The sequence below is a fragment of the Nicotiana attenuata genome, chromosome 5 (assembly GCF_001879085.1).
Source record: "Nicotiana attenuata strain UT chromosome 5, NIATTr2, whole genome shotgun sequence".
In the NCBI taxonomy this organism is placed as follows: Eukaryota; Viridiplantae; Streptophyta; class Magnoliopsida; order Solanales; family Solanaceae; genus Nicotiana; species Nicotiana attenuata.
In genome coordinates this window covers 35,234,937-35,249,432 of record NC_031993.1, presented here as the reverse complement: position 1 = coordinate 35,249,432, position 14,496 = coordinate 35,234,937, and the positions used below count along the sequence as shown (strand labels likewise).

Sequence of the window (14,496 nt, the reverse complement as noted above, 5' to 3'; positions counted from 1 at the left end):
AGCCGACACAAGTTCCACTATGCTAACGTTGAAGTTGTATTCGGATAGCTTAGGTTAGGAAGAATATCGGGAGCCCATATCTCCTTATCTTGCAATGATCTGTTATTCCGCCATGATCAGATCTTCTATCGGCGCCGAATCTATCCGCCGACCAGAAACCTCTATCGCGTCTTTCGGCCCTTTCATAGGGCAAAAACCCACCTCTAGATGATCGTCGATCTATGTCGAAATAATCCTTTGACTTCTCTTTATTATTCTCCCGGTCTCGACCCTTGGTTGATGCCGGGAAACCGAGCTAGGCATCGTCAATTCTTATCTTCGGCTCGTACCGGTTGCAAACATCCGCCCATGTTGTTTCCTAGAACTTGAGAAGACTATCTTTCAATTTTCGGGAAGCGTCGGAACTTTTCGGATTCTGCCTTTTAGTAAATACTTCAGCTGCCCATTCGTCTGGTACGACCGGTAACAACATCCTTTCTTTATGGAATCTGGTCACGAACTCTCGCAACAATTCGGACTCTTCTTATGCAATCCTGAATATGTCGGCCTTTTGGGCATGTACCTTCCTTCCCCCGACACGGGCCTTGATAAAAGAATCCGCAAGCATCTCGAAGGAATCTATTGAGTGCTCGGGTAAAAGCGAATACCATGTCAGGGCCCCTTTCGTGAGGGTCTCCTCGAATTTATTCAGTAAGACTGACTCAATCTCATGTGGAGTTAAGTCGTTGCTCTTCATCGTCGTTATATAAGTGGTGATGTGCTCATGAGAATCCGAAGTCCCATCATATTTCGGCACATATTGCATCTTGAACCACTTCGGGATCAACTCTGGTGTCGTGCTTGGTTTGAACGACAACTGGGTGTATTTTTTTGAGTCCGGTCCTTTCAATACTGGTGGTGCACCCGGAATTTGATCCATTCGGGCATTTATTACCCTCTTAAACTGCATGAGTTCGATTTTAAATGGATCATTCTCATTGTTGTTACCAGATCCGCTACCGTTCTCCCCGGCTCTATCGAAGCCGACTTTGCCCCTCGGGGTGTTTTTGTCAACCCTCTGCATTATTTGGTTTGCGGGAGCACCGGGAGGAACTGATCCTTGTCCATTCGCATTGTTGGAAGCGCTCGACAACGCTTGCCTCAAACCCGTTATGACCTGATCCTGTCGTGAGAGGTGGCCCATAATAGCCTTTTGTTGATCCCTCAGGATTCTTACTGTTTCAGCGACGTGCTCGTCTTCAACATCATCAGGAGTTGCCTCTCGAACATGTCGTGGATATTGCCCGCCATTGATCGGAGTGACCTCGTCCCCCTCGTTGCTGGTATCACTGATTGAGGCTTCATGCTGAGGCTGATTTCCTTGGGCCTCAACGTTGTGTGTGACGTTGACATCGTTATCTACCATTTTTATGATTTTTGCTATGAACAAAAAATCAAACAGGTTAGTAATAGATGCAAAGATCAACTCAATTGCGCAACTATCTAAGCCCCACGGTCGGCGCCAAACCGTTTATCCGTAAAACGGTACAATTAAATTTATACGTGGTTTGTAGACAGTGAATCAATTTGATTATGAAATGATAAATAAATTAAATTAAAATGAAATACTTAGCGTTGAAATCGAGATAAGACAATAGAAAGCTTGGTTCAGGGAGCAGAACTTCCGAAGGCAGTAATAACAATATTAATAAGCAAGAAAATATATTTTTTATTGAGCTTTCAACATTTTGTAGCATAAGTATGTCAGATCATCCGTCGTCTTACAATGGTTGTTGAACTCACTATTTATACTTGCACATAGAGGACAAGGTCCTAGGATCAAGTCCCTCTTAAATGACAATTGTATGGGCCATTGAAAAATGTGTAACAACATGCTATGAATGTCATATTCTCTGTAACATACTACGTACTTAATGCTATAGAATATTCTGCATTGAATGTTCCCCAATAGCAAGCCTTTATTTATCTGTATGAGCAACATTCCCTTTAGGGACAATCGAGATTGCTGCTCCCGGGCTTGATTTTCATTTGCCTTGCTTTCCATCTGTCTCTGGTTCCACGTGACGCTCTATTATGCGAATATTTAAGATGAACATATTTTGCCCTATACAATAATATCTAAAAATATATATGGATAAGAAAAATGTCATTAATTTTAATAGTTATTTTCTATTACTACTGTTTCTTTCATATAGAAAGGACACAATATGAAGAAGAATGAATGACAATGTTATTATGCAAGAAAAGTAAGAGAAGCTGAGTTTCTTCTAACACCTCTTACATAATATATGTTTGTTTTGAATATGAGGGGGTTTAGATTGGCATTTAAGCTGGTCAAATCAGTTTTTAAGCTCTCTTTAGCTTTTTTTTAATATTTGGTAAAGTCAAAAAGTGCTTAAAATAAGTTAAAAACTTCTTAAAATAAGCCAAAAATAATAAGGTGGACAACACCAACTTATTGTTTTTTGACTTAAAAGCTATTTTTACTTAAAAGCCATTTTTTAAGCCAATCCAAACGGGCTTATGTATTTTTTTTCCTTGAAGTTCTTTTAAATGATAATTCAATGGTCAATAAGTCATAAATCGTTATGTTACACATTTGAATTATAATGTCTCATGATTACCACCATCCAATTGAAAAGACGTCGTTGGTAGGATGCATTAGAGAAAATAATGCATGCATTAGCTTTTGGTGTTATTAATCCCTTGTCCGGTATACTTTTTCAACCTATATATTACTAATGCAAGTATTAGTTATACATATTATTTGGTATTATCTTATGTATAACTAATACATAGCAAACTATGGTATTAGCAATACAAATACTATTAATGCATGCATTAGCATGGTTAAAGATAAAATTATCCTTGAAATTCCTTAAAGTTAAAGAATATGAAGGGTATTTTTATAAACAACTAATGTTTTCTAAAAGTTACGCAATATATTTTAATTTTTAATACACCGCACCAAACAATGTATAAGAAATAATCACTGCATAACTAATGCTTGCATTAATAACTCCTGTATTACTAATACACCTTATTCAACACTATTCTTATACACCCTACCAGACGACCCCTTAATTTTATACAATATAACTTTTTTTGTTTAAGATATATAGATATAACTTTTAGTCGATGTTCAGTAAGGATAAAATTTAAGCTAGTAATGGCTCTTTGAGACTGGATTAGGCAACCTAAGTGCATGCACAAAAAGAAAAAGATACATTATGTGTGGAAATGACACTAGGTAGTCACTTTTAAGCATGTTATTTAAATATATTCACAATTTATAATTATTTAAAGAATAGCCAATTTCGCTCAAACTTCAGGACACAACGTCCTAGAGTTTAAACTTCAAAGTTCAAACTTCAGGACATCGTGTCCTAAAGTTCGAAAATCATATCCAGAAGTTCGAATCTTATGTCCTGAATTTTAAACTAGTAGTTCAGAAATTCAGGACACTTAGTTCTGAATTTGAAATTAGTAGCTCAAAAATGCAGGACACTAAGTCCTGAATTTTCAAATTCATGATTCTTAGTCCTGAAGTTTTGGTGAATTGTAGTTGGACACTTAGTCTTGAATTTTTAAATTAGCAACTCAAAAATTTAGGACACTAAGTCTTGAATTTCCAAATTCAGGATACTTAGTCCTGAAGTTTGGGTGAATTGTAATTCAGAAATTCAGGACACTTAGTCCTAAATTTAAAATTAGCAGCTAAAAAATTCAGGACACCAAGTTCTGAATTTTCAAATTCAGGTTACTTAGACCTGAAATTTGGATGAATCGGCTTGTAAATTGTAGATATATTTTAAATAGCGGGTTTAAAATGGCTATTGCTTCACTTCGCCCACCTTATGTGGGGGTTTGACTCTACGTAGGAGTGATAATTTGAGCCCAAGGCCATTTATCCTGCCCAGCTCACCTAAGGTTGGATTAGTCATTGACATGTTCATTTGTTGAACTTAACCCATATCAATTCCTCTAAAGTTTGGCTGATTTTAGTCCAAATTGATCTATGAATAACTTTGCTAAAATTTCTTTAAATAATTCTTTCTTATTTGATATGTTATATACGACTATAATAAAAGAAAAAAAGTTTTTTTTGATAATTAAATAATTCATAAGAAAATAATACACATTAATTAAAGCTTGATAAGAGTTAGAGTGTTGGACGGGTTGGACTCTGACCCAAAATTAGGAGTTTTTCGTATATAGAGATTTTAAACTTATTTACCCGATTTTGTCTAACTTTTCATATTTACAGAAAGTAACTAAATTTTTTACAAAATATATAGAAATTCGGTCGAAATCTATAATTTATCTACAATTTAAATACACATTTTTGTACAAAAAATTCGGTCAAAAGCTACAAGTTACATATAATTTATACACATCTTATATACAATTATGTAAGTTGTAGATATTTTACTTACCGTTTTGATACTCGACATACAAAATATATACAATTTGTTTATGTCTTTTTTTTTGAGTTTCAATATGAAATTTCAACCAAAATTACTTCGGATCTTCACCAAAATGTCTCAAAATTGAGATATAAACTCCAAAGGATATTCCCAATCATTTACAACAACCCCAATCCAAACAAAAAATAATTTTGCAAATTTCGATTTTCTAGTTCAATGATTATAAGCTTTCTAATGGATTAACATATTTTTCAATCCAATATGCTCGCTTTTGATTAATACTATTCTTTTATTGATTCCGTAAGCTAAAAGAAATTAATGATCTTCCCTTATTTAAAAGTGATAATTCGTTCATTGTTTAGCGTAGTAAAAGAAACAAAAGATATAAAGAAAGAAAAAACATCATAGAATTGCTTGATGCAAAATCTCTTTGTTCTCGTAAAGATATGGGTGAAATTAAGGAGAAAGAGGCCAAATATTCTTCTGTTAATTTATAATTTTAGTCTTGGCGTGAGAGAAAGTATGGAAGATTAAAATCTAATACCTATAAAATTGGTAATTAAGTTAAAACCTCAATAGTGATGGTAAATAAGTTTCAAAATTAGTATAGATAAGTAAAAAATTTCCAAAAATTTACCCGATCTTGACAAAGCCCATTTCATCCGAGTAACTTTAATCCGCCTATTTATTGACTCAGCCTATTTTAACGCGCCCAACATCATTTTGACACCCGTAACTCTAAGTTACACATGCATTTTGAGTTCTTGACTCAATAGACACGAAATGATGGTCTTTTTTTCTCCCCTACAGAAAGGGTCATAATAATCTTTATATAAGGTTGTGATTTGCTTGATGACTACGACTTCCTCTATTTCTTCCCTCTAAAAGTCGCTAATGAAAGTTCACTTGGATTTTAGTTTCCTCCTTTTTCAAGGGTTTTCTTTCCGCCTTCCCAGTATAGTCAACACCAGAGTGTTGATTCTCATTCTATACATATTCAACAACTTGGGAGTTTTAAAAGTTTAAGTTGTATGCATTATACAAACTAGTAAAGTATGTAATTGCAAATGGTAAAGCCGAATACGAGTAATGTAGTAAAGGGGAAAATTGGAAGGTACCCAACTGTTGCTTGCAGAAACGATTTATTTTGCTTTCGTTCTTCTCCTTAAGATTTTAAATGGTAACCCTTTTTATGACTCTTTGAATGAGGGAAAAATGTTGAGTGATTAGATTTTAGAAGCGGGCCTGTAAACATTCAAGAAGACTTGACAAGGTCAAAGTCTACGAAAATGATTAATCAATTGTTATATTATACTATTTCTGATGACAAGAAACAGAACACCAAACTACCACTTGGGTTGATTTGCTTGTTCTTTATGTGCTACCAGCCCAATATTTGTTGTTTTTGGTAAGTACGACCAACCGAATATTTATTAAAAATTTATTTCTTGGTAAACCATGTTTTAAAAATTAATTTTGTATGCATGTTAATCTGCTGGTTTTTCTTGCTCATGACTGAACAAATAGCCTATGTCATTTCAAGCATCTGGCAGAAGCTTGGGGTTCCGTTCTCTGGTTAGTGATCATGATTCTACGTCCAGTCCGTTGTATTTTTTTTGGTAAATTTGCCATTTTCTCCACCATTGATGTTTCCTATTAATCCATTTTCATGTTTTTGCAGCTGTATTATTGTTATATTGCTTTAAACTCAAGAGGATTTAACGTTGAAAAATGTCAGCTTATCGATTCCTAGATGAAGGTCCTTCTTATGAGGTATCGTGTTTAATTCTCTGTCTTTTGTAACAAAAGTTTTGTTATTAGCATAATCATCATTATTATTACTATCATTTGATTAGTGTTTCTGATGTTAATAAGTCTGTAAGAAAGTTTTGATCGTAAGTCCATGTAATGTAGCTTTATATCTTAGTGAGGATTACATATCTTCCAATTTATCTGAAAGTGGCCTTTGATTTATCTTAATTGATAGTGGTTGTTTTCTTTTGATTCAGTAACATGATAATTGTCTAACAACCGATACAGATAAGCGCAGGGACCATGATCATGATGCTGTTAACTACGCTAGTCGCACTTTCTTAATTAACAGTTAACAACTTAGTGATTTCATTAGTTTTGCCATCTGGTCTTAGCTACATCAAAATCTGACTAAAGATCTGTTCTTTAGCCTTTCAATAAGCAGCTATTCGGTCATAGTACATGATAATATCAACTTCTTCTTGATTTCTAAAGCTAGGGGTAATTTGTAGTATTTTAGAAGATCTGTGCAATTAAAAGTTGCAAAGAAAATGGAGATTTTTAAAGTTATTGTCATTCATCTCTTAACGCACAATTAACCCATTTGAAGAACTTCAACACAGGTCCAATTCTCAGAAGATGAGAATGAGGATGTGGTTCGTGCTATTGAACTCTCTCTTCAAGAATCGCAGACAAAGGAAATAAACATGGGTGGTAATCATGTAGCCTTTTCATCTCACTTTTTAAAGCTAAATTCTGTCCCAGTAAGAAGTTATAGTATATTTAGCTCAACCCATAATTTTCACAAATTTGGAGCTTCACTTGTTATTTTTCCAGAACTATAAATGCTCAACAGAGGTTTCTTACTAGGCAAGTAGTCTCATATATAAGTTTGGTCAATTTTTGTCAGACATTGAGTTTCCCCAGATTGATGAAGTAGAAGAACTTGCACAAGAGTTGGAAGAAAGCACATTATCTTCTATATATTTAAGGTAAATATGGCATGTGGATCAACCTCTCATTCCCTTGTTATTGCAGTATCATTCCTTCATTTTTAATTAGATTTACTCTTTATGAAGACGAGATTAGGCTTCAGACCGAATTGTTTATCTGCCATAGATTCGACAAAATCGTGTAGATAATGAGACGTTTATGTGAATTTTAATCTTCATCAACCAGCGTGCTACTCCTCGGCTACTTCAGTAAATCTGCTGTTAAGGATAACGAATTAACCTCTGAGGATGTGAGTCTTATCAAGGAAGTGATCAAGATTTGAATATAAAGCAGTGGCTGCAGAAATAATTCATAATCCTGATCCTTGCACATTTACTATGCACAACCAACAGACTACCCAACTCATGACAAGTTTTGGTTGAACACTTTTTTTACAGATTTCACTAGTTCCATGCTCTTCTACTTGTTGAAAACATGCAATATTCAATTAAATTCATGATATATTGTCTATTTCCCTTTAGGATGTTGGGGGATCATGTTTCTATGAGCACATGGCCCGAAAATAGAATTACTGTTTCATAGCCTAGTTCATCTTTTTAACATAGTGAAAAATAAATTTACTGCTTCATAGATTAGTTCATCTTTGTAATTGTAACATAGTTATCCTTCTAAATTTATGGAAGCAAAGCTACTATAACTGTTTCGCATGTCACGTTTATGTAATTTTCCTACCACCTCCATCTTGCCGCAATCTGATTAAGATCAGATATCTGTTTACTAAAGCTTTACATCATTACAGCGCCAGTACTGGAGGCATAGAACTGGAATGGTGGAAACTTTTTAAGGAGTTTAATCCATCTGTCCCTACATCAAAGTAAGTGCAACCCAATTCAAGTGCTTGTAACAGAAATATTTACAATTAGGTATTTAGTTATCCATGCGAAGAGAATAAAATCACGCTTCTATTTGTTGTAAAACTAGTTCTTCTGGGAACTAAATTCTTGAGAAGGTTGTTAATCCTCAATTTTGGAAATAATAGCAAACAATATAAGAAAGTAAAGCAGTTCATGATTAATAAATACATTTTCTTATGTTTATCCTTAGCTTTCCAGGTTTCATTAACATAGTGTCATTCTGCAGTATATTTACCTTAATTATTCCATTTAATCAAATTGGCGTTGGCTTTCTTTTCTGATTTTGAAGGGGCACTTCTTGGTGGAGAAAGAGTAGCAAGCAGCGCAATACTCTTGTTTGTGATGTTTGTGAGGAGCAAGTTTGTGTTCCCTTTCCTCAAACGTCTTTCCCTTTTTTGCAGTTTGTATTCATTCTTTATTGAAGTAATTTATACTTGTAAAATGTGAAGATGATTACAAAGTTTCTGAATAAGTTAACTGATGCTTCTATTATGTTCGATTATTGCCTTTTAACATAAGTATTGGTACAGATTTGCTCGGCGTGGTTAAGGTGTACCTACTGGGGCCAGACTTTCTGTCAAAAACATACATCTGATGGAACCCCTTACTGCTGTGCCTGTTCGAGATTTAAGGTTTTTAAACACCTTCTATATTATTAGATTGAAGATGCTCCTGACTGAATCTATGTTCATTAACAAAATGAATGTCAATAATGAGCTGAGCTTTGTTGAGCCTGAAGCACTAAAGTAACTTGTCATGGACAACCCCATTTTCCCTTGAGTATCTTCTGACTCAACCTTTCAGATTTTATCCCATCATATAGAGAGATTTATAGACATGCACATATATTGCATGATGAATATTCCTGAACAGCAAAATACACGACAAGCTTTCTAGTTGCGAGACCGGCTTTATGCAATAATAACAGATGTCAAGTTAAATATATACCTCCTTTAAATTTATTTTACGGTCGCTCAACTTATAACATGTTAACTGAGAACTTACATATTTGCAGATAGGAGATATGAAGTTTATCACTCTGAGTGATGGTCGAAAACTTTGCCCTGATTGTCGTCATACAGCAGTGATGGATCCTGAAGACTGTATGCCCCTTCTCGATGAAGTGCACAGATTTTTCAAAGGATTGAACATGAAAATCAAATATTATATTCCAATTCTGTTAGTAGATAACGACGAGCTTATCAGAATCCATAAAAAGGTGAGTAGAAAATGTGTCAACATTATCAAGAGGAATTCTATTACTTCCATCACATCTTTTAGTAATAATAGCATTTGATTGGTTTCACAGAGCATACTTGGCTCGACGCTTTATGAGAATTTTCAATTGGACGCCGTAAATTATGTGAGTACATCCCTTTCTATTATAAACATCTGTTAGATGGGTTGATGTCTTTTGCAACGGAATGAAAGTTTATACAATTTTTATGGTACGCAATTAGAGGCAGATCCAAAATTTAAACTTAATGGGTTTTAATTTTATGTTCTCACTATTGAACACTACATTTTTTGCAATTATGAGTTTAGATTTTAAATATCTAAAGAAACTTCATTGATTTATATATATATGCTCCGTGTAAAAAATGTTGAGTTTAGTTGAACCTGTTGATTATATATTGCATCTGACTCTGTACACAGTTATCCACTCTTTCATTTTGCATTCATTCACTCATGGTAGGTGACAAGGTCAACACAAAGGGGTGAAAATATTAAAGTGGTGAAAGAAGTAGAACAACTGCCTCCAGGACGCAAAGTGAAAGCAGTGCTGATTTTATATGGCTTTCCAAAGTAATCTTCTTCTAAACTTCTATATTTTCACATAGATGGTCTTATGATGGATTCAGTTTAGAACTCCAATCAATTTTCATCTAATATTTCTGAGAAAGTAAATAGGAAATATATCCCATGCTCTTTATCTAGTTAGGATAAACAAACAAGCGATTTCAGTTTTGAACTGTTCACGGTCTTATTTCTATGCAATGAGATATGCTGCCCAATTCGTTTATCTAGAAACATTTGCATTTTAAAATGAATGTGCATTATCGTATTCTAATTAATGAACAATCACAAAATTCTAGTTTTGATAACATATCCTAGAATAGTAAGTATCGCCAGCTGAAGAAGAGAAACTGATCTAGAGTAGTAGAGATGTTATTCGCTATGTTGCTCGGACTCTCCGAAAATGTTGCCGGGTGTGTGTCGGATCCTCCAAATTTTGGAGGATCCGACACGGGTGCGCCCTTCATTTTGGAGAGTCCGCGCAACATACTTATTCGTTTTTAAAGACGAAATATATTTGGAACACTAACAGCCATTTCCAGCTATTGTTTTCACCCAAGGGTAGGTTCTTACACACTACTCTTCCCATGAAGTCACCAAAATTGTGACAACTAAGAAATATTGAATGGCTATCAGCAGGGGTTTCAGATGTTGCTGTCCATATTCTATCCATTAGTGGTTTGGTTTTCTTGACTTAGATCGAAGTTAGTAAAGATATACGTACCTTTTTTTTTCCCAGAAATAATTAGCTTCCAGTTTCATAACGAGTTCTCTAATTTAATATCATGTTATGCAATGGTCTTTGTAAGCAGGATAGCCTTGGGAGCAACTTTGGCTCATGAACTGATGCACGCTTGGATGCGGGTTCAAGGTGGTTTCCAGCTCTTTACTATTAAATTAAGCTTGTTGCTTTTGTCTATTTAAACTAAAAAGAGTTTGAATTTTATGCATAGATAATCTGTAGAATTCTTACACCATTAGGTTAATGTATGGGTCAGAATCCGACCCCACGATAATTAACGAAGCTAATCCCGTCTTAAGCTAATTCATGATTAATTAGTGGCACGACCACTCAGAATTAACGATATTCAACCCGCATCTGATTCGATCAGCAAGGCCATGGCCCATCCGCCACCATGAAGGCGAAATCTCAACGTGGTCACGGCCACTTATTGCCAGCTCACGAAGCTCACAGCTATAAATACCAAGAGAGGAAATCCTAGAAAGGGGGACTTCTTCTTCTTCACTATTGACGAGAGAAAAAAGAGATAACGAGACCCATATTATGGGCAAGAGGAACACCATTGTAAGGCTCTGAACCTCTTCATGGAGAGGCAGACCAAACCAATATTATCAATAAAGGCTTCTAATGTTTCTCCCCCTAATCCTGAGTACTTATTTTCGTTTCCTTCATGTGGTCCAACGGATTATTACGGTTTGCTATGATTTTTCCGTGATTTATTTATATTGTTTTATACTCATAAGATATGTGATAACTTTTGAGCAAACAGTTAAGTTGACCTACAACAATAAATAACTCTTTATAACAAACCTGATTTGGTAACCGGAAAATAGAGTAACAAGCTGTTATAGCCGGCTAAATAAAGTAAAAAAATTTACAGTATATATAACTTAAATCTAACTAAAGTAAAGAAAAGCAGCTTGTGGAAAACCACAATCCTCATGAATCTACCTTTTTAGTTCAGCAAAAGAGAGAAGAAAAGCAGAAATGTCCTTCTCCCCTACCTTCCCTCCTATTGAAAAGAAATTTTATCACTCTTTTTAAACAATTTTCCTCTCATATTCACAGGTTATCCAGGACTGTCCCTACCCATCGAAGAAGGTCTTTCCCAAGTTATGGCTCACAAGTGGCTAGAATGGCAATCTTTTGCTGGTGATGACAACATGAAAGGTACAAGCGATAAAGCTCAGTTCTTGAGAAATCTGAAAGAGTTTCTGAAATATGGTATAGAAAAAAGACATTCTGAGGCATATGGTCATGGATTTAGAGAAGCGAAATGGGCAGTTGAACGTTATGGTTTAAGATACACACTGGAGCATATAGCTCGTACACGAAAGTTACCTGAATAACTTACTTCTTAATTAGGTGATGTTGTTAATCTTTGTGTTAATTTATTCATCAATATATTTTTTGTCGAACCTATAAAAAAAATTATGTACCTTTTTAACTCCAAATTGAGGTCATGCAATGCAATGATGTTTAAGTTTTCACCCATAATTGATTCTTAGTTCTGAATGCAATGATGTTTTAGTTTAAACCAAGGAAAACCTTTTTCACCAAAATGAAAAAAAATGACTTCTCTCCCTTGCGTACGTAAGTTAATTATCTTAAAATTATCTTGAGCTTTAACTTCACGATACTTGATAAAGCTTAGACATTACATTAATCTTTTAGTACTCAAAATTTTCATCAAATAACACTCTAATTTGTTAATGTTATTTTAATATATATTCTTTTCCAAAAAAATGCTTTACACTTACCCAATCAAACACAAGAAAATATTTTTTATTTTTAGGGAAAACACATTTTTCGGGGAAAATAACTTCCGTAACAAACACATATATCTTCATTTATTTTTCCTTTAGTTTTTGTTAAGTTTTCATTGTCTTTCATTAGCGAGAGTGACTTTTGTCTTTCCGCGATAATGTCATTGTTCCTTATTTTTGAGAGTAGGTTTATTTTGGTCCCTCAAATATAACCCTGAGCATATTTAGTCTCTTAAGTATGCTAAAGTGGAGCACCTTTAGTCTCACTGATAGAATGTGTTCAAAAACTAATGGCGTTAACCAACTCATTCATGAAGCAAATCTTTTGTTCTAAAGCAAATCGTTTTCTCTCCTTTTATAGGATAATGCAAATTATCACTTTAATTCCTCATTTTTAGATAATAATGTCTTCTAAAATTTTGACCTTGAAAATATCCCTTTTGTGTCAGTTTTCAATAAGAAAATGATACCGTATAGCCGGCGTGAAAATAATAGCCGAAAAAAATATAAAATTTGTATATTATTTTGTGTGTGTGTATATATATATATATATATATATATATATATATATATATTGTATGTTAATATACAAAAATTATATACTTTTCGGCTACCACATATAAATATATAGTTTCTGGCGCGGGTTAAAAGTGGTAATACAATCTACTTATTCGTTTTGCTTCAATAGTATGCCTAGAGGGATCTTAGTAGCTCTATTTTTCTCAAATTTTAACTCTTCTTTTTGGAAAAATCAACTGAAATTTTTAAAAGTACAAGTTTCAACGTTAAAATTTTTAAATTTATCAGCTATGTACTATTTTTAAAAGTAAAAGTTTCAACCCCGTAATTGATCTTGGACAGATTCTGTCATTGAGACTAAATGTGCTCCACTTTAGTATACTTAAGGGACTAAATATGCTCAGGGTTATATTTGAGGGACCAAAATAGACCTATCATCAAAGATAAGGGATAATATTTGCCAAAAACTCCTCTAACTTCTACCAGTCAACCAAAAACCGAGTTTTTTTTTCTTCCATTTGGCTGTTACCTTGCTTTTTTCAAAGACACTTTATTTTTTATCCCAACGTACCCTTTACTTTCTGGAAATATGATGATATCTCCATTAGATACTTCACGATCACATTGACTTTTGGCTGTACAAGCAATTCGGAGAAACTTTGATTATTTGTCGGATTCCAATTATTCTTTCTTGCTGTAGACCAGATGGAGAGAAAATAAGAGCTTTTTTGTTTCCTTATATCACCTAGGCTGCATAATGTCTGTATGGAGTAATAAAATAACCTCAAATATAAGTAAGGAGAGTTATACCAACAACAACAACAACAACAAACCCAGTGTTTCTCACGAGTAGGGTCTGTGGAGGGTAAGATGTACGCAGCCTTACCCTTACTCCTGGAAGGGAAGATAGGCTGTTTTCGATAGACCATCGGCTAGAGAACGACTGAAAAAGAAAAAGTAATTGCAACAAGTAGGAATAAAAGCAAGATGAAATAAGATCGAATTCAAGATGCAGTCAAACTCTAGGTAATAATAGTCATCTATGAATAAAAGATATCATCCTAACACTAATGCTAGCGAACTGCGTAAGACAAAGATGAACGCTCGACTACCTACGAACCTTCTACCCTAATCTTTGACCTCCATACACTCCTGTTTAGGGCCATGTCCTCAGTCAGCTCCAGTCGTGCCATGTACCGCCTAATAACCTCTCCCCAAGACTTCTTAGGCCTACCTCTACCCCTCCTGCTGCCCACCGAGGTTAACCGCTCGCACCTTCTAACTGGGGCTTCTATACTTCTCCTCTTAACATGCCCGAACCATCTCAACCTCGCCTCCCGCATCTTATCCTCCACAGGGGACACTCTCACCTTTTCCCGAATAACTTCATTCCTAATCTTATCCAACCAGGTATGCCTACACATCCATCTCAACATCCTTATCTCAGCTACTTTTAGCTTTTGGGTATGAGAGTTCTTGACTGGCCAACACTCTGCTGTATACAACATAGTTGGTCTAACTACAACCTTGTAGAACTTACCTTCAAGTCTCAGCGGCACATTCTTATCACACAAGACACCGGAAGTGAGCCCCCACCTCATCCATCCTGCTCCGATACGATGCGT

General features: G+C 34.8%; 1 protein-coding gene across 4 annotated transcripts; it reads left to right on the top strand.

Moving 5' to 3' along the window:
- Positions 5,286-12,076, top strand: LOC109225639 (protein DA1-related 1-like). 4 transcript variants are annotated; one of them, XM_019390383.1, is made up of 13 exons: positions 5,286-5,835; positions 5,955-6,002; positions 6,109-6,200; positions 6,803-6,893; positions 7,090-7,171; positions 7,933-8,007; positions 8,337-8,406; positions 8,578-8,679; positions 9,063-9,266; positions 9,357-9,410; positions 9,744-9,853; positions 10,654-10,715; positions 11,655-12,076. In XM_019390383.1, the coding sequence occupies exons 3-13, from the start codon at positions 6,159-6,161 to the stop codon at positions 11,933-11,935; spliced, it is 1,173 nt and encodes a 390-aa protein (XP_019245928.1). In that variant the 5' UTR covers positions 5,286-5,835; positions 5,955-6,002; positions 6,109-6,158; the 3' UTR covers positions 11,936-12,076. The 4 variants fall into 4 exon arrangements, with proteins under 4 accessions (XP_019245928.1, XP_019245930.1, XP_019245927.1 ...); XM_019390385.1 differs by lacking the exon at positions 5,286-5,835 and having other exon boundaries at positions 5,893-6,002; positions 6,803-6,890; XM_019390382.1 differs by lacking the exon at positions 5,286-5,835 and having other exon boundaries at positions 5,895-6,002.

What these genes read in the sequence shown, in the direction of transcription:
- LOC109225639 (XM_019390383.1), top strand. Translation starts at nt 6,159, where the DNA reads ATGTCAGCTTATCGATTCCTAGATGAAGGTCCTTCTTATGAG. An exon ending in AAAGGAAATAAACATGGGTG is followed by an intron (nt 6,894 to 7,089) that starts GTAATCATGTAG and finishes AATTTTTGTCAG; the next exon opens with ACATTGAGTTTCCCCAGATT. An exon ending in CCATCTGTCCCTACATCAAA is followed by an intron (nt 8,008 to 8,336) that starts GTAAGTGCAACC and finishes CTGATTTTGAAG; the next exon opens with GGGCACTTCTTGGTGGAGAA.